General features: G+C 31.9%; 1 protein-coding gene and 1 long non-coding RNA gene across 2 annotated transcripts; one reads left to right on the top strand and one right to left on the bottom strand.

Annotated features, from left to right (window-relative positions):
- The first annotated feature begins 809 nt into the window (after nucleotides 1-809).
- LOC139517715 (uncharacterized) lies at nucleotides 810-7,203 on the top strand. The gene is made up of 2 exons (XR_011663189.1): nucleotides 810-963; nucleotides 6,823-7,203. It is a non-coding gene; the product is annotated as an uncharacterized lncRNA (long non-coding RNA).
- A 10,589-nt stretch (nucleotides 7,204-17,792) lies between these two features.
- Nucleotides 17,793-19,505, bottom strand: LOC139515481 (zygote arrest protein 1-like). Its single transcript, XM_071305054.1, has 3 exons — nucleotides 19,458-19,505; nucleotides 18,401-18,616; nucleotides 17,793-18,208 (listed from the first exon to the last, which is right to left on the bottom strand). The coding sequence occupies exons 1-3, from the start codon at nucleotides 19,503-19,505 to the stop codon at nucleotides 18,008-18,010; spliced, it is 465 nt and encodes a 154-aa protein (XP_071161155.1). The 3' UTR covers nucleotides 17,793-18,007.
- Between the last annotated feature and the right edge of the window lie 253 nt (nucleotides 19,506-19,758).

Below are 19,758 nucleotides of genomic sequence, written 5' to 3'. Positions count from 1 at the left end.
AAATGTCTGATGTATGTATTTTCAAATTTTACCTGGTAAATTTGTATTAAAGATTCGAACTTCACTTAATGCAAAACGGCAAAAATATTTGAGAATTGATGATACGTTCCGATTATCAGGTTGTCTGTATATTGATATTGACATTATGTATGTAATGCCTTATTGCAGAATATGTAGGATTTCTGATCACAGAGTAAGTGTGACGTATTATCATACATACATTTAATATCGTATCAAGATAACCACCATATTGTAAAAAATACAAATCCAGTTCTTGCTAGTGGAGAAGACACCGATATCCTATCGGAACACAGATATTCTCGATGGAGTTTGGGTTTTCAATTTTACATGCACATTATTTAATCGCGTGTAGTCTGGTAAATAGTTTAATGACTATAAGTTCAAAATAGCAATTTGTCAAATTATACATGCAGTACAGTCAAATTAAGCAAGATTGAAAAGCTGGTAAAATGGTTCCTTGCAGGAACATTAACTTCAGTTTGTTTTTATTTGTAAATATTGTTACAAAGTCTTCTTTTTCAACCGTAAAACAATATCACAATTCTTGTTTATACCTTTTAAAACATATAATTAAATTAGTAGATGTATTGTTTTTAAAGCTAGCATGCATCAAACTGGTAAACCATCCTCATTATTGAAATTCAATCAAAAGGTTTTGTTAAATATTTATTTGCTCACATAGCATCCAAATCAAGTGTTACAAAGGTAATAAAATCTTTATAGTCAGGATTCAAAAAAGGATTTAAATCGTTATTTCGATTTTGTCTCTGACAATCTGACAGATCCATGCATATTCTGTTACAAGTAGGTTATGTCGTCACAAGTGTTTATTCATTTCTAATGCAATTTTTATTTATAAAAAGATGGAAATATTCTACAAATCTCTGATTATTGCGTACTTTACAATATATCTTGTTGTTCTATCGGACACTTCCAATACTGGTAAGTTAGTGTATATTTTTTCTCTTTGAAAATACTAGGATGCTATGTATCAATAGCAAGGGTGTGCTAAGATAAACAACAACACAGTAAATAAACTCACCATAGATACCAGAATTGCATATTTGCACGCCAGACGCGCGTTACGTCTACATAATGAAGCCAATAAATCAATCAATAAAGTTCCACACGAAAAAAATAAGACCAAATAAAGAAACAACAGCGAATGATGAAAAAGGACAAGATCAAAAGAAACACTGAAATTCTAGAAGTTGGACAGTCCGAAACATAAAGTACTTTTTTATGTATTCCTGACTATATAGAAATTGTTTATCTCCATAAGTAGATCTTCAGTAACTCAAAGTTAGCGGCTAATATATCATGCATTTTGAGGATATGTAGCAATCATTAAAAAGCAGGATAGGGGTCAGATTACACAGAGTAGAGTTTAGATAGATATTGTACAGGATTTCTCTCACACTGGTCAGTTCGATGTTTACTCATTTTTGCAGAATGTCAACAATCTACCATGTTCACTTGATTTAAAGTCTGGAATTACAGAGAAAGTTGCAAGTGAAAGGACCGAAAAAGTTAAATTGCCAGTAACTTCATGACATCCATTTTGAACCAGATAAAAGAATCATATCAGTTACCTCATATAAAATCTGTTGTCTTCTTATAATGAGAAAACATGTTTTTCAACAAAATTAGCAACTTTTTATTATTAAAATAAAACGATTTAAAGTATGCAAGAAAAATTATCTGGTTCAGTGCCCATAATGAATTTGTGCTAAGGAAATGAAATATGTGAATTAAAAAAATTGAACTTATAAATGAATAGATTAAATAGCAAGTTCATTTTATATATGGTAATACCGACCATGCAAAGGCTGTATAGCCAGCCAAGGTCGTTAAGAAAATTCCATATATATACATATGTTAATTTGATAAATATTTTGAGGATTTCGCTTATATTGGTTTGCTTCGTTTATAAGACAGTATAATATATACGTCACTTGTTTGTTTTAAAACTACGAGAAATTAACAAGCAGGTATGAAGAATTTATAGGACGACAAATTTTTTTTGGGGAGGGGAGAAGAATTTGAAATGTATATCTGGGCCAGGTAAAGATTGAATGTTCCAATAGAACATATTTAAATGAATTCCTTAATATTGATCAACTTTGTCATATTGTCCATTAATGATAAAGAACTAAAAACAAGCGAATGTTTATACTAGATTTATTCACTATCTAAATAGATTCTACACACAATTCTCATATTTATTTTCAAATAAACTCCCGTGCCAGTAATATATTCGACAAGGAAGACTAAGTATTATTTTTCTAAAGCTTAAAACATGCAAAGATTCAATAGAGTTCTAGGAATATCATTCTTATACAAGAAGAAAGAAAGTGGAAAGAAGGAAAGATAAAAGGTTTTTGATTGACATCTCGGTATTCAATATAAACTCCATATATCAATTCAGAGATAAGCCTGTTTTTTGTATAAAACGTAATTGTTTGTTAACCTAGTGTAAAAAAGATTTTAATTTCTAAACATAAAATGCAAACTGGGAATCTACAAGAATAGAGAAAAGCAACCAAACCTAAAGAAAGAAAAAAAATAGGCTAACAACTTAAATAATATACCTTTTCTTACATTGATATTTTTCAGTTCAGTGATCCAAATTAACTTTCCTTTGAAGCACTAATGTATAAAATTGGTATTGAATCTTTTAACGTGAATTGAATGCAGAGTTTTAGACAGGAAAATTAAAGCAGCACAACTAAACTAAATATGGACCATATCAATTAAATGTCGATCATAAGTATGCAGAAAAAATTCAATTTACCTGTTTTAAAATTCCTAACAAGTCAAAATAAGAATAAAAAAAATCCAAAATTTTACCTTCATTTAACGGACCCTGGTGTTTGATCGACTCAATGTATTTGATTTTATATATTATTATCAAAAGGAGAGTTTAAGGTCGTTTTGGATTATAGGTAGATAATGAGATTAATCTACCCCTCATAAATAATTTCTTCAGCTCTATTTCAGTTTTTTTCATTTGTTTTGCGTGTGTGTGTGTGGGGGTTTGTGGAACTGTAAATGGATATATTAATCTCTATATTTACAAGCGTCCAGGTCACTAAATAGTCAAAATTGATATGCCTCGTACTACTTACAGTATTCATCAAAATACCAACCAGTACTGTAAATCAAATGAAACTTGGGTGATGGTAGGATGTAAAAACATCTATCCACCGAACTCTAATATAGACATAGAACACAAATTTCAAAAAGACAGAGGGCATCTATTGATCATCTGTCCAAATCAAATTCCTTCATGTTACTTATGTTTAAATTGATTAGAAGAACAATATTTTTCAAATAAAATTTTATTCATAACTTGTGTATAAATTGTAATGAAAATTAACCAATGAATAATAGAAGAACATTTTTAAACCTAACAAAAACTTAAAAAACATTTCGCACTCTTATATGACGGAAGGAGTCGACGAAGTATAAACACATGTTGTTTAGCCGAAACACAAACAGGTTTCAATGTCGATTAGCTTTAATGACGAATTGAAGGTACACGCTGTTTGCCTTCGTTAGAAGGTTGGAGGAGGTCAATATTCGTGTTAAAACTGAAAGATAATATATTAAGAGATGCAAAATGCCACTTTTTACATTGAGCGTATTTAATGTTTCGATGAAATTGATTCACAAGTTATGAAGCGTTACATATACAAAACTCCGACCCTTTTGTAAAAATATGACAAAGTATTGCTCCGGGAAACCACCATGCTACGAATGAGATAAACAAATAAAACATTGGTGCATAATATCATTACGCACTGAAATTTTTCCTATAGAAGCATTAAAAGTCGAAACAAGGAAGCATGTTTGTAACAAAGATGTGCTAAATGGGATACACATTTCAAATTAATTTTCTGATACTCAAATTCAACTGTTGATAATTGCACATTAACTGAATGATTTATTTTTTCAAAGTAGTTATTCAATGAGATTTGTATCGCATGTTAAAAGGAGTATTGTTTGTACGAATCTTATAATCAAAGCAGGAAAAAATGATTGATTGTCAACCGGATGTACTTTAAAAATCAAAACAAACGACAAAGTTTTTTTTAACTTCATGCATTTAGCAACAGTTAATGATGATTAAAGCATTGTTTATTACAAACAACCTTAAAAACCATGAAATTAAATAAGTACTTATACAAATATATATACCAGGCTTAAACTATTGTATGCGTACACAAAAGACTCAACAGTTACGCTCCAATAAAAATTTAAGGCCAAATGAAGTACAGAGTTTAAATAAAGGACCAATGGCTCTGAAAGGTTTTGCCGAATACAGCAACTATAACACTTTCCTGGGGGAAACTATCCTTGGCATTTCCAAATATTCAAAGTTTAATAATAATGACCATATCAATGATAGTTGATGTCAATGTAACACAAAAGTGCTGACTACTGGGCTGGTTATATTATAGAGGATGAAACCTCCACCAGGAGTGAAATCAAGCTAGTGGTTGTACTTAAAGTCATCATATATACCAGGCTGAAAATTGTGTATCTTAAATGCGCATTTTGTCTACAAAAGACCTAACGTAATCAATTAAATACATTGAAAGGAAAAGTGAAGAGAAGTAAAAAGTTTGAGAACTTTAAATTACAAAAGGTATAACCGTATGTAGCCGTATTTGGCACAACTTTTTGGAATTTTGGGTCCTCAATGCTCTTCAACTTTGTACTTGATTGGATTTATAACTATTTTGATATAAAACCGGCGTCACACATCAGCGTATAGCGTATAGCGCCGCCGTACGCCGGGCGTGTTAAAAAATCATGTACTTTGCCAATACGCTAGTAATTTTGGATGCATTCAACCTGTCAATCATATCTGTAACGTACACAACGAGCTTTAAGCGTGTATTGGGCGTACGAGAAGCGTACCTAAGCGTTTATCGGGCGTTCAAGAAACGTATGGTTGCGTATGCCTGGTGTTTGTCTAATGTAGATGGAATGCACGCTACGAAGGTAAAAAGATTCTTGAACGTATTTGAGACGCGTCCCAGTCGTATCTTGGACGTTTTATTATGGGGTATTTGTTACAAACACACCCGCATACGTTTAAGTTAAAGTCGAACGATCTCGAAACGTATACAACGTGCCCTAAACATGTCTCAAACTTATCTGTAGCGCGTTAAACGCCCTTGTAGCGTATGTATAACGTGCGTGTAGCGTCCAGGTATACGCTAGACCCACGTTTTAGCTGGATGAAATTTTTTATGCTGCATAAAAATTTCCTCGAGATGTAGCGCTCACCAAGCGTATACATTTGTATTTCGACGTACTTCAAACTTATGCAATGCGCGTTTAACGATTGCTTAGCATTTCTCTGGCGTGCAACTAACGTATACAGACTTTGTCATTTTTCTCTGTACGTTTGGTGCACGCCGGTCTATACGCCAATGTGTGACGCCGGCATCAGCGTCACTGATGTGTTTTATGTAGACAAAACGCGCGTCTGGAATATTAAATTATAATCCTGATATCTTGGATAACTATTTATGGGGTGGAAATGGAAATCTTAGATTGCCGAAATTCGGAAAGATTCATAAAAATTTCGAACGTCAGTGATGTCTTTGACTTTAAATTCCTTATTTTAGCTTCTTATATGGTTCAAATTTATGTTAAGCTTATCAGTTGTTTGTTGCTGAACGTCTTTTATCAACTGTTGTGGTGAGGGGTCTTGAAGAAGATTGCTTTTTAATTTTTGAAAAAATATAACACGATCCAGCATAACATTATATATTTAGACAAAGAACATTTTGAGCCTGTATCATGTTGGTTATTGTTGGGGCCTTTCATAGTTAACTGTACGATATGGGGATTTCTCATTATAAAAGGTGTATGGTTTCCAATAATTGCATACATCCACTTCATTTGAACGTTTGTGGGTAGTTGTCTCATTTGCAATTATTCCAGATCTCCTTATACATTTTTATATAAAGAGAGAGCAGACTGATGCTCTCGTAAAATTCAACGTTGAAAGTGGATTACTATGGTTACTGGAACTGATAAACACCTGCATAGTTGTTGTTTCTAATTAATTAAAACGAATAATAAGAAGTGTTGGCATTTATCAAAACACTCCTCTCCCCACAAAGAAATATCCGTCTAGGGATCAATGTACTGTCCTCAACAGCACAAAAGTGTCCGAACAATATGTCTAGCTCTTAAACGTCTGAAAATGTTGTTAAAGAATTTACCAGAGGCTTTCACAAATCTGTCATTTACATCTAATTATTCAACTGATTAAAACCCTTTAAACATAAGAGAGAGAAAAAAACACTAAGGAGAGTTCCTGACTTTCATAGGTATACAAACATGTTGACAAGTTTAACAAGGTTTTGTTTTCAGATCTCAACTACCTTTTTTTAAATTCTAAATCTCTGTCAACGAACTAACTAAAGGTATACAAAGAGAAAAGTTATATATTTCAGTACAGATGATATTTTTAAATATATTGTCCTCCCAAAATGCTCTTGCCGTATTACAACATAAACGATCTAATGAACGGATCCGCTCATTTAGAAAACCTGTTACAAATTTGAATTTCAAACATGTGAATATACCTAAAAACACACAGTCAAAGGTATTCAGTGACATTTAAATTTAGCGCCCAACTAGTCTATTTTTATCAACTTTTCATGCCTTACTGATTCACTCGTTTTTGTGTTGAATATATTTGAAATACTGCAAGTGTTTTTTAAGCGACCACAAATTATAATCATTTAATCTTATCTGCGTTTGATTTATTTGTAGCGTGTTCGTGTCCCTGCAATACTGTTGGTAGAACCTGGCAACATTTACTCAGTTTAAACATGACGGAAGAGGAATTAGTTATTTACCTACAGGAATATTTAAAAGACCTACAGCAAAACATTACTATTGATCCTAAAACCACGTCTTCATACATCAATTCCAAAACCTCAGCATCAGACAGTCGTTCTTCCTCTGCTGTAATTGGCTGGTTCGGTGGAGTAATGATGTGTGTGCCAATAATTTTATGTCTGTGTTCAGATTTCTGCCGATGTTCTCATATCAAGAAGTCTAAAGAAGAATAATGATACTGAAAAAACATTCGTATAGCTTTTATGAGGATAACACACACGTAGTGTTTTGAACTGCAATGTCTACTAAGTAGCTATATATATAGAAAAGTGATAAAATCAAGAGAAAATAATTTGGTTTACAGTATTTTGTTGATTTTCTTTTCTTTTATTATGGAGAGAATAGTTAGATAATACTTTGTTTTTCTCTTAAAACATCTAATGCAGATACCAGAATGTATAGGGTCATTCATAATAAATAAACTACTTAGAAGATATCTTGGTGTTTCATGAGAGAATCGGATGCAGATATCAGAATAAACAGGGTCACTCTCGAGTAGACGAATAATTAACTTTGAGTCATTAATAGGGGAAAATAAACTCTTTAACAATTTCACGCTTGATAAAAATATTATATAGTTTCTCTGCAAGGACAATTTTGAGAAAAAAAAGTTTTGTTAAAATTTATAATTAAAACAACTATCATTAATGCAGATTGTTTTTAGTATTGGTTATAACAGAGAGACGAAAAATACTAAACTACATTCAAACTCATAAGACGAAAATTCATCGAAAACGCCCGTCGTGTTGCTCATGTACATGTCAGTACAAGCCCGATGATAAATCAGTTTGTAATATTCGAAGACAAAGAGGACGAGACTGGTGTAACTGCGATTGGAAAGTGTCCGTCGCCAGCTATGAAACAGATATTCCATAACGGCCTTGTAATTGTGTCCGTAAAACTGTATCACTTCAAACTGTTGGTTTATTTGCGTCCTTGTGACGGCAACCCGCTGTTAAAGATATTGTTATAGGACACGGCGAAGGAAAGCCCTGGAATATCGTACCAACTGAGATATATATAACTGGGAACCGCGATGGTACTCCGAACCTCGATGGTCACGCTGAAGTGCGATGGTCCACACTGAAGTGCGATGGTCAACGCTGAAGTGTGATGGTGGTGATGTGCGATGGACTTCCTGTGACATTGAGTCAAAAGCAAAATGTACATGAAATCACATTATTAAGAGTTAAAAAAAAGTAGCTGCTAGCTTCGCATTTGGAGGAACTTGAACCCACAATAGATTTGATACCTACATATATACTCTATAAACAAGCGCTGATGGAATGTTGCTAAATATAAATTGAAAGTTCACAATTGGGAGGCTGAAAAACCCTGCTTTGTCATAAAGTTTTGTTTCCAAGTGAACCTTATTGTCATTTATGTCAGAATATGAGGCAGACCTAACTGTATCGGTTGTTTCCTTAATTTGAAGTTTGAAAGGATAGATGCATTTGACGTAGTCACAAAACTTTTAATTATTTAATGACAGAACATCATCTTTATAATAGTAAGAAAAAGTTAAAGGATAATGCTAATTTCTCTGTATTCTTCCTATGCAGCTTCTGTATGAAGTTCCCTCACATTAATCGAAGAACTAGTCGGTTAGATTAAGTTGAGTTCAATTGTGAAGTTGGGTGTTTGTTGAAAAGTACGTTCTTCGGAAGTGCCAAATGTTGTCAATCAAGAAATCAAGAAGGTTGATAATACCTTGTTTAGAGAACTGTTTTGTTTTAATCATAGCGATTATTTATAAAAGTACGATTGATTACGATGGTTATTATTATTTTATCAAAATAAGCCAACACTTTCTCTATCATTTTTAAGTTAGGAAAATAGGAAATGCTCTTGTAAAGTAAAGAAAAATAAAATATTTCAATATTTATAAGATGAAATGGTCTTAGACTATATCTATTCCTATAGATCTTCGGATTGTTTTACTATCCAGATCGGATTCAGGTCGCCTCTACAATTGATAGTGTCACAATGTCAAGGCTTTGATTGATGATAGAACTAAAATGAACAAATGAGAAAAAATGTTTCGTGTAGTACTTAGAAGACCCAGCGATATAAAGTTGTTTGTAAGAACACTCAGGTAATTTAGGTATCCAAAACAGTGAAGTAAAATTTACTTATTCATTTTTGATTACAATTGAAAAGGAACACAGAACAGACCTATGTTTATCCAGGATTTTCTCTTTGTCATGTTTCCTGGGGGTTTAAGTTGAATTTCAAAGTGAATTTTGAATACCTAGTTCATTTATAAAGACGTTTATATAGTATGATTTACATACAAAAAGTTTTTAGTTATAGCTTTATCTGTGAGGACAGAGAATCAGGATGTCTTCGCACTGAGATCTGAGAATGCAACTCGTAGAAAAGTTATATATTAGTAATCCGGAGTCAAAAGTCGGTAATATGAAAAAAGTAAATTATTATAATAGAGTAGGTTATAAATGGTAAGACTACATTGATGAAGTGCTGAACATTTGGATTTTCACTAGTATGCTTGCAAGGTGTATAATGTTTTACTTACAACAGGCTTACTATGAAGAATCACAGAGTTATTGCAAAGTTTCTTTAGTCGAGGGAAAAGTGACTTTCTCTACATGAAACATTCCGACCTGACATAACTGCAAATTAATCCCGCACTACCGAACGGACAAACTGTTAGAAGAACACTAAGGTAATTGTATACCCCAGTCTCTCTTGTGGTTTACTGTAGGGGTGGATTTTTATTTCAGAAGGTTTTACAAAAGAGGATTTTGATAGTTGTTTAATGATTTGGTGTATTATGATTTTTCGTTCAGAATCAATTAACTTTATCAACTTCTTCGATTGTTAAAATTTCTTTTAAAGACGTTTTTTTCCCACGTGAGTTCCTAAATTGCGGTTTCGGAAGTACCAACGAGATGATCATTTGCAGACGGTCATGCAGTTGACAAAACAGATAATCCACCCCGTGGCATTCTAATCTACATATGATAAACACATTAAAAAAAGATAATAATACATTAACAAAAGGGTTATACAGAATGATAACTATAATTCCATCATTTTGCAAACATTCAATTGTTCTATCGAGTAAGTGGTTGTCTCTCCTTCGCCAGGTTGCACATTTGTGGTATTATATGACAACATGTAATATATTCTTCATTCTGCACTGTAAATTATAAAATTCACGTTTATTTGATTTTTTTAGTTATAAATAAAGGATGGGGTATTCATATTATAGCAAGAACACTTAGATATGAGTTTAGACAACGTAATTATGCATACATCTTATTAAAAGTGTTACTTAGTCAGGAAAATGGTAATTGTTATATTATAGTTCGTTGCTGTGTGTGTTACATTTTAGTGTTGTGTTTCTGTTGTGTCGTAGTTCTCCCTTTATATTTGATGTGTTTCCCCCAGCTTTGTTTGTAACCCGGATTTGATTTTTTTTTCAATCGATTTATGAATTTCAAACAGCGGTATACTATTGTCATGATTGTTGCCTTTTGTTAGTAATATCTAAATATTTGCATCAACTGACAATTTATTTGTTCCCAACATCATTATTATATTTAAATACTTTGAACAATTATAAAACTTTTGATTTACGAAACAAATTCTTTAAAATTTACAGCATACATTTCTGATTATGTTCATCAAATACAAACAATTGGTAAAATTGCGCAGTTCTTTCTGGAATTCCATGACTAAAAATTTATAACGTATGCACAAACTTAAATTTAAAGACCGAGCAATATAGTCCTTGTTTTTCGTTTAAACATCATTAATGAAATAGTGAAATAGTAATTAAATTTTAGCAGCCAGTTTTTTTCAATGTTGTAAAGATAAGCTAAAACGTCACTTGTGAACTATTCACTTGCATCGCAAGTAAGTATTTCGGACTCGTTGAATCCATATTCATATGTATTCAATGAGTACCAAGATTGGAAGTACCAACGATATCTAAATATAAAAAAGAAGATGTGGTATGATTGCCAATGAGACAACTGTCCATAAAAGACCAAAATAACACAGACATTAACAACTATAGATCACCGTACGGCCTTCAACAATGAGCAAAGCCCATACCGCATAGTCAGCTATAAAAGGCCCCGTAATGACAATGTAAAACAATTCAAACGAGAAAACTAAAACCTATCGTGACCTTGATATGTCAATACAAAATAACTGATGTTGAGGTGAGGACATGCATCTTGACAAGTGAGACGAAGGACGATTTTTTATCGAGAATAAACATCTCGTTGGTACTTCAGAACTTCAATGTAATCCCTTAGCTAGGTGGATTTATGCATAAATTAGGCGTGTTCAGCTATTAACAGGAACAGATTATCAAAATTGTCAGTGAAAAAAACGATTGATCATTTGGTTGACTTGTTTAATCCACAGGAACGCATTCTTATACGATATTCAATTGTTTTAAAACTTTAATATGAAACAAAACAGACCTAGAAAAATTCCATTGTCCGTGTTCTCTATTTACTAGTATTTATATCAATATTTATGATTATATCGGATTATTTTAACGTTATCAGTCTTTGCATATCTCCTCGAGGGTTAATTTGTAGACGGCGTCTAGACTTAAATACAAATGAAATGAGATACAAATTATCGAGTCCATGTATCCTTTGTAAAGTGTTAATTGAATTTATTATAATTTGGATAATATTTTAGTATGTTATGAATCAAATATAAGTCAAATCGGTGAACATGAATTCGAAAGTGTGTGCCTCTTTAACGCGACACCTTTCATTTATATATCTGAAGCCGGACTGCGCAATTGAAAAACTTAGTATTGACTAATTCTGAAAGAAACATGTTTGTTCATCAACTAATATAAAAACTGGTATAACAAAGTTTGAAATTGGAACGTTATAAAATCAAAGTTGATCAAAATTTATAAAAATAAAAATCGTCCTTTCGTTTCACTTGTCAATATGCACGTCCTCACCTCAATATCAGTTATTCTGTATTGACATTTCAAGGTCACGATGGGTTTTAAAATCAACAATGGCTTATACAGACCGAAATATTTTTTGCCGATTATACGTAATTGGTTTATTATGAATGTAATAAATAATAAATCGTCTACAGAGGACCAAGGTTAGTATAGTATCAACACTTTGGCTCATTTATTTCCTAACTATTATAATCATCAGAAACTCGTTCATTTGACTTGGAGATGATTATATAATTTCATCTTGAGAGACAACTATATGAATTTGTTGGTGCAATAATATCCCGAACATCATAATAAACTGGTTTCAAGGGACTTATTAAAGATGATTAAATAATTCCAAGGCTGATTTAATACTATTTATATTCACAGCGTAGGTTCTGCAGTTTCAAAATTGAAATGAATAAATAAGATAAATATAAAAGAACAATCTTCTTCATATCACATCTCCTGACTTTTATGATAATTTGATGCAATTTCTGATCACTCTCAGTAGTAAAATTCTTCAACAAATTCATGCATGACCGTTTTAGTGTTCATTAATTATATTGAGTCTAGAGGTTTGAACCTATGATGTTTTGTTGGGCAACTCCAAATCAGCTGGTGCAGAACCGAAGGACAAACTTATTACACCAATATCACCCTTTTAGTTATCCTTACAAAAAAAGAGAAAATTTGCAGAAAATGATTAGGTCAATGATATTTCATGTCAACGCAAATGACAGACAGTTGGGCTGGTGATATCCCCTGGAACGAAACTTCCATTAGCATTGGCATCGACTTAGTGGTTACAAACATTCAACAAATATATCAGGTTTATAATTTGGAACGACCGACACGTATGTGTTTTGATAACACATGAATCATTTCTGACGCACGATAACAAATTATTTGGAAGGCCTAATAAAATACCAAGTTGAAGAGCAATAGAAACCAAAAATTGAGACCTGTTGTACCAAGTAGAACTAAGGAAACTATGCCTGGGTTTGATAAACTTTCGTGTTTTTAAATCAACCTTTTAACTAGAAAATCCTTTTTATTAACAAAATCTACATACATGTACTGCTGTACATTAACCTGGATTCTTTCTTTGTAAATATCAACCATGCCCGATATAGGGCGTGGCACGCATAGTCTCAGAAAGGCTTCAAACTTTGTCAGTTATCAATAAATCGAAATTGCTCTTTTTCAACTATGAAATAGGTCTAATTCGGGCATTTATATCCACGTAAATAGCAATATATTGGTTCCAATACATATTATTTATACAAATATTATTACAAATTGATATACTAACTGAATTTAAAATGTAATATATTTTATGTTACCCTCACTTGATCCTTGGATACATGGAGGAGTGTAATAGGTATATGAAATACCCAATTTAGACAGTTTTTGAGGATGTATAGCAAACGTCCATGTTGGAATAGAATATACTTCCATTGAGGCAACATATAATAGTTTCGATATATGGAATACATTTTTTGGGAATCGTATTTCCAAGGATGGTAACCATGATGGAAACAAAAAAGTTCTAATTTCACATTTTTTTCCAGTTTCTACATTAAAGAATGTAATTAAAAGTAAACCAATAACTTATTTAATCTTACATTACCTTTTATTTAGTATTTACAAGAGAAATACAACTTAATAACAAATAATAGGTATGTTGCTTACGCAGTGATATACCTACGACATCTATAGTTATGACATACCTATAATTATAAAAGCAAATATAAGAAATTTGAATAAAGTATAATGATACAAATTATTTCTTTAGGGAAAAGGGAATGCTTTTGCGATATTGTCCTCTGTAATTTTTTTTTTTTTTTTTACATTGGTTCAGTAATTAACAAACTATCCATTTACTTGTCTTGGTAAATAAAACGGGACACATGTTTATTAAGGAGTTACATGAGCGCGTTATATTTGGAAAAGACCGGTTAAAGACAATAATTATATATAATCAACAAAGATCAGTGTATGTAAAATGCGGATCCTAAAATATCATTTTCACTGTATATGCCAGAAATTTTTGATGTAGAATGGTAAATAAACAGACGATTTTTTTTTATTTTTGAAGAAAATGAAGAAAATTAGTTAAAAAGTATATGTTAAGAAACACATAATACTAATAAAACAAAGTAAGAGATGCGAACGGGTTTTTTTCGCGCCTAAATCCAAATAGCTGTGAAATATATACCAAAATAGGTGAATATTTAGGACATTTCACGAACAGATCGTGCAGGTGTTTTATAACTAACAGGTAAGATGTTGTTGCAGAAAAAATATTCATTTCAACACAATTATTAAAGTTGTATAACGTAGAATATGTTTTGTCATTCAGTTTCTTCATATTGAACTGAATTCCACTATGATGCTTTCTTTATGCGAGTCAAATACTGTCGAATAATGATACTATTCTTTCATTTTCACTGTAGAGCGATTCATTAGTATTGTATATGCGGCGCATTTTCACTGTATGATATATTTTTTTTTTATCTATTACAGCGTATTTTTTAAGCATGTAAAACAAGACTTTAGTTAGCGTGCTTGCTTTGTTTTTTTTTTGTACAATCATTATGATAACACCCAATTTAATTCAAATATAATAATTATATAAATACAGGTTAAACTATGCCGATACATATTGTTTAAAGATGTCAATCTTATTTACAAAGTTTGTATAAACAATTATACAAACTAAGCAATCAAGTCAACCAAAGTTTTGCTTTACATGCATTAGGAAATTAGCTGTAAAGCCTTAATTTAGCCGACTTGCTCAAACAATAGATAAAGTAAGAGACGGATTTGATAAAATTTAACTTACGGAGGAAAGTTTGGTTTTAAAGCACTCTAAATAAATTCAATAGAAATAACATTTATTTCAAATGTATTCCATTTTTAAAATTTCTTATGAATCGTATAGGGATCTTTATCCTTGTTTTTTTTTATCCATTTTCATATCCTTGTTTTTTTTTATCCATTTCCATGACACTTCACCACTAATTACGTACATCTTGATAAAGATTGAATCGTTGGTTTTCCCGTTGAAAAGGTTATACACTGGGGCCCTTTATAACTTGCTGTTCGGTGTGAGCCAAGACTCCATGTTGAAGACCGTATTTTGACGTATAAAGGTATACTTTTATAAATTGTGACTCGTTTTGAGAGTTGTCTCATTGTCACATATGACATCTTATCTATCTGTGGCTCAACCCGAAACGAGACGGGATAAAAAGGGATAAAAAACCCCACTTTTTTTAATATATTTATAATGGGCTTAATATGAGTCAGAAAAGAGTAGAATAGTGGGTCGCGTTGGGGTATAAGCGTGACGCGGAATTGCCGATTTTTTTGTAAGCGTGACACGTGATAGTCAAATGATTGTGTCGTGAAAACGAGAAATAAAGTATAGCGGGACACGGAAAATTTTAAAAAATGAGAACTTCATAGTATAAGCGGGATACAGGAATCTGATAAAGCAGTAAGCGGGATCAGGGATCAGACCCCCCCCCCCCCCCAATGAGACCCCAGAATAAGATATTTTTTTTATCTTCATCCTTTTGTTACAGTCATGCCTTAAATAACAAATGTATCCCATGCATGCATTTTTAAAGACAAAAGACCTTATAGATATTTGGGGTTCTTTGACATGCTGAATCTGATCTTGTATCCAGTTTGGGGATTTTTACCAAGTTACCAAAATAGCCCACATAGAGGTCCAAAGGGTCTAAGATCATCAAACAGGAATTGTAGCATGCATGTTGTGTACAATTACCCAAATGTGCATTGTTTGACCTCTGTGGTAGTATCCACTCGCGGATCTAGAAATATTTATACGTAGGGGTCCAATGACTACCTAAGAGGGGGCCCGTTCCAGTGATTCCATATAAAAGTAACCAAATGTTTTCCCAAAAAGGGGGCAACCACCTTTCCCCCTAAAACCTTCTCTGGTATCGAGCTGTTCATTACGGCTAAATTTTTTTTGTATCAAGGGTGCTCTACTTCACGTACCAATGCAAACAAAAAAGTTCGCCCACACCTTACATTTCATGTTTTAATGACTGTGGATAATTTATGTCACATACCGTTTCACCTTATACAGTTAAAATCATGCAAGCAACAATCGAGTCAAGAACATTTGTTCTACCAAAACTGTCTTTTTCAGAATATGGAAATTGAAGCAGTTGAGGGTACAACTGGGGAAAGTTAATCTTTTATAAGCTTTTCTGTCCCCATTGCGTTTCAAGATGCATATTTCTCTGTTCGCAAGTGTATTTATTGCGTGGAAGATAACGTCCTCAAATGTACTCGTCTCTATTTTACACAGACTGCACTTAAACTCCGCAATATCAATCTTTGACTTCAAAAAAATACAGAAATATCTTTTATTTTTATTTTTTAATTCAAGGAAAAACGTAATTTGAAGAATACAATATGACATTTTGAGAAGCGTTTTTATTACAAGTTTGAAAAGCTATATATTTGGTAAAGAATGAATGAGGAGTTTGTATTTCAATTTGAAAATACATTTATCATAAATTATAAAGTCATCAACTAAGTTTTTTCATTTGTTTCAAGTGCATTTATCACATAATTCTACAATAAAAATTCCTCGCATCTTCGAAAATTCCACATCAGAAATGACTGCACTAACAGTGATAATTCATCGCATCTATAGTTAAAATGGATCGCTTTCAAAAATCGATATTCTATATTATGTTGCTTTTATAACACTTATTTGAACTTTAATGCTATGTTTGTACATAATAAAGACATATCACAATGAAAATATGTAAAAACTTTCCTTCAAATCAATTAATTTGGTATTTTCAAAACGTAAACAAATACAGTTTTCCCATGATCCTTTATTCTACAATAGACATACCCGCATATAACAGTGAAAATGAACTAGCTGGATTCGCACTTTATATACACTGAAAGATGTAGACTACAATAAATTTCATTTTATTTCAATAACTGTTCGTAAATCAATCTGAAATATATTCATAACATGAGTAATTGACTTCAAACGAAAATACAATAGTTCTTATAACATATGTTTTCCAGTGTGTGCAAAGATTAAAGAAGCTAAATCAATGTCAAATGATCTTAAAATAAAAAGAAAGGTTGAATTTGAATATCATTCTTGCACGGCAAAGTTGAACACGTGGACTTTGACTTTTTTAAAAGTAAGACCTTTCTTTTATAAATATTTTCTGATCAGAAATGTACTGCTATTGAGTTATTGTCTTCCTGTTCTGTAATTCACCGATAGTTTTTCGTATATAATGATCCTGGGACATAATAAATCCATATAGTGCTATTAACAAAATGACCATAACCAATAAAATTATCGCTAGTACTTTAGCATCCGAACAATGAAAGTGGAATGGATAAAGCGGGATGAAAGAAAAAGCAAATAAACAGGGAAGTTGTATTCTGAAAGAAAAAAATTAATTCACCAAAATCATTTAACTGTTATGACAAAGTGTAATTAACCAAAGGAAATGCATAGAAAATATATATACCAAAAACATCTTTAATCATTTGTCTAATGCATGTCTCATGTCTGACTTCTTTTCATGTGATCCATAATCCAGTTGATTGTTTTTGAGGTCATATTCGGTAAATTTTGACAATAAAACATAAAATATAAAAGTTTGAATACAGGACTTTGTTAAGTATATACATGCATCGGTTCAAGAAATTCCTGATCATTATAATTTCAAAACAATCGTTTCATATAACTATTTAACAACTCCCGAAACCAATGTCACCATTATTTATTAATTTATTAAGAATAATTGTATATTTTATCATTAGCTAATCAAATCATAACACGGATAAAAAAAATTATTAACAAAACTAATTATCTATTTTTATTATATATATCTGTTTACAATAACTTATAAAGAACTATGCAAACGTAAATTTCAGGATTAAAGTACAACTCCAATAGATTATCTATAATAAAATAAATAAAACACCTGATTATACATGAATTTAAGTATGAAAATTAAGCATTTTACATTCAGTTTCCGATTCTTCTGCAATTGTTGAAAGGTATCCACATACACCATTTTAATTCATGCAGGGGTTTCCACTTTTACATTTATGACAAAGATCACTGCGGTGGGACTTATTTGGATCGATATGGCGTTGTGCTCTTTCCTCCCTGGAACAAGTACAGTTGACCTGACCACAAATCGAGCATTTCAACCTTTCAACTCTGCAAGGATTACAGGCGGTATTGCACTTTTTGCAATCTTGAGCGTAGTATGCCTGGAAATAAGTATGTGTTTGTTTATGAAAATGAAACAAAATTGAAACTGTCCTTTGTATCGCTTTAAGATAGGAATAAATATGAAAATTCAGAATTCAAAATGGTTGTATTAAAAATCGACAGAAAGATTTGTTTATAGTATATAAAAAAAATGTCGACGATATGCATTTCATCTGCCGAGCTTTACTTACACTGTTAGTTCCTTGAACGCAGTAAACATTGGAACTTTCCCATTGTGCTCCACAATCAGAACATCTGAAAAATCCGTATCTACGTTCACTTGATATTCTGCCTGTTTTCTTTCTAGTAAGCCGAGCTTTGCACGGATAAATAGATATTGATAGATTATAAATAAAAACAAATGTTTTTTCAAAGATAACAGTTTTTCGTAAATCTACTTTCCGTTTCTATTTATAAATGACAGAGTAAACGCTCAACCTAAATATGTATTGTTTTACTTGTATTATGGTGAGAGTTTATACAAAATGAATCATCACAGGAACTCGACAAACTGAATTATACCAGCAGAACTTTTCGCAACGTAAGGTTAAACGTTAAAATAATATTGTAAAACTTTTTTCTCTAAATTTTTGGATTATTACACTGCTGGAACACTAAGTCGAGTTTAATCTGATTTTGTATATGTGCCTGTCCAGAAATTCATAAACCCTGTTCTTATAATAAATATTTCTTATAATTTGTTTTTGTTTTTGTTTTTCTTAATGATACTTCCTCTTATTTTTAGAAGGGTAGATTTTCTGCGTTTGTCGGATTTATTGATAATAGATATATGAAGATGTGGTGTGAGCGCCAATGAGACAACTCTCCATCCAAATAACAATTTAAAAAAGTAAACCATTATAAGTCAATGTACGGCCTTCAAAACGGAGCCTTGGCTCATACCAAACAACAAGCTATAAAGGGCCCCAAAATTACTAGTGTAAAACCATTCAAACGGGAAAACCAACGGTCTAATCTATATAAACAAAACGAGAAACGAGAAACACGTATAAATTACATAAACAAAGTTAACGACAACTACTGTACATTAGATTCCTGATGTATTTATTATTAATTCGTTGGATGTTTTTGTTTGATTAAGTTTTCCTTGCAATCACTTTTATTTTGTTTATCTTCTGCAGTGATAAAAAAGATATGTTATGTGCTTTCAGACTGTGATGTTTTGAATCTGTCTGCTTATGTGGAACACATGGGTTTAAAGGTATTTGACAATATGACCAAAATCACCAGATTGCTATCATTTTCCGAATTACCTAAGGATAAAATAATATCCATTGTTTCATAAATCGTAAGCCATAGATCTTACACAATTGAGAAAGGCTATAAACGTACACTAAGTCTCTGCCTTTGTCCTCCCGTTCTCAGTTAAAGAAAAGGCAATACTTAGACTGAATTGAAAATCACGCTGTATTTACCAATTTACTCAATGTTACAAAAAGTATCAACTGTTTTTACTTTTACTGCATAATATCAACTGTACTCATTTTGACTACATAAGATGAATTATTGTTTTCAATCTAAAATGTTT

This window comes from Mytilus edulis, chromosome 3 (genome assembly GCF_963676685.1).
Source record: "Mytilus edulis chromosome 3, xbMytEdul2.2, whole genome shotgun sequence".
NCBI classification, from domain to species: Eukaryota; Metazoa; Mollusca; class Bivalvia; order Mytilida; family Mytilidae; genus Mytilus; species Mytilus edulis.
This window is presented reverse-complemented; position numbering and strand designations above follow the sequence as displayed.

Coding starts and splice junctions, on each gene's coding strand:
- LOC139515481 (XM_071305054.1), bottom strand. CDS start 19,505: ATGGATATTATTTTATCCTTAGGTAATTCGGAAAATGATAGCAATCTG. Junction 18,617..19,457: donor CGGAAAATGATAGCAATCTG/GTGATTTTGGTC, acceptor ATTTATAAATAG/AAACGGAAAGTAGATTTACG. Junction 18,209..18,400: donor GCGTTCAAGGAACTAACAGT/GTAAGTAAAGCT, acceptor ACTTATTTCCAG/GCATACTACGCTCAAGATTG.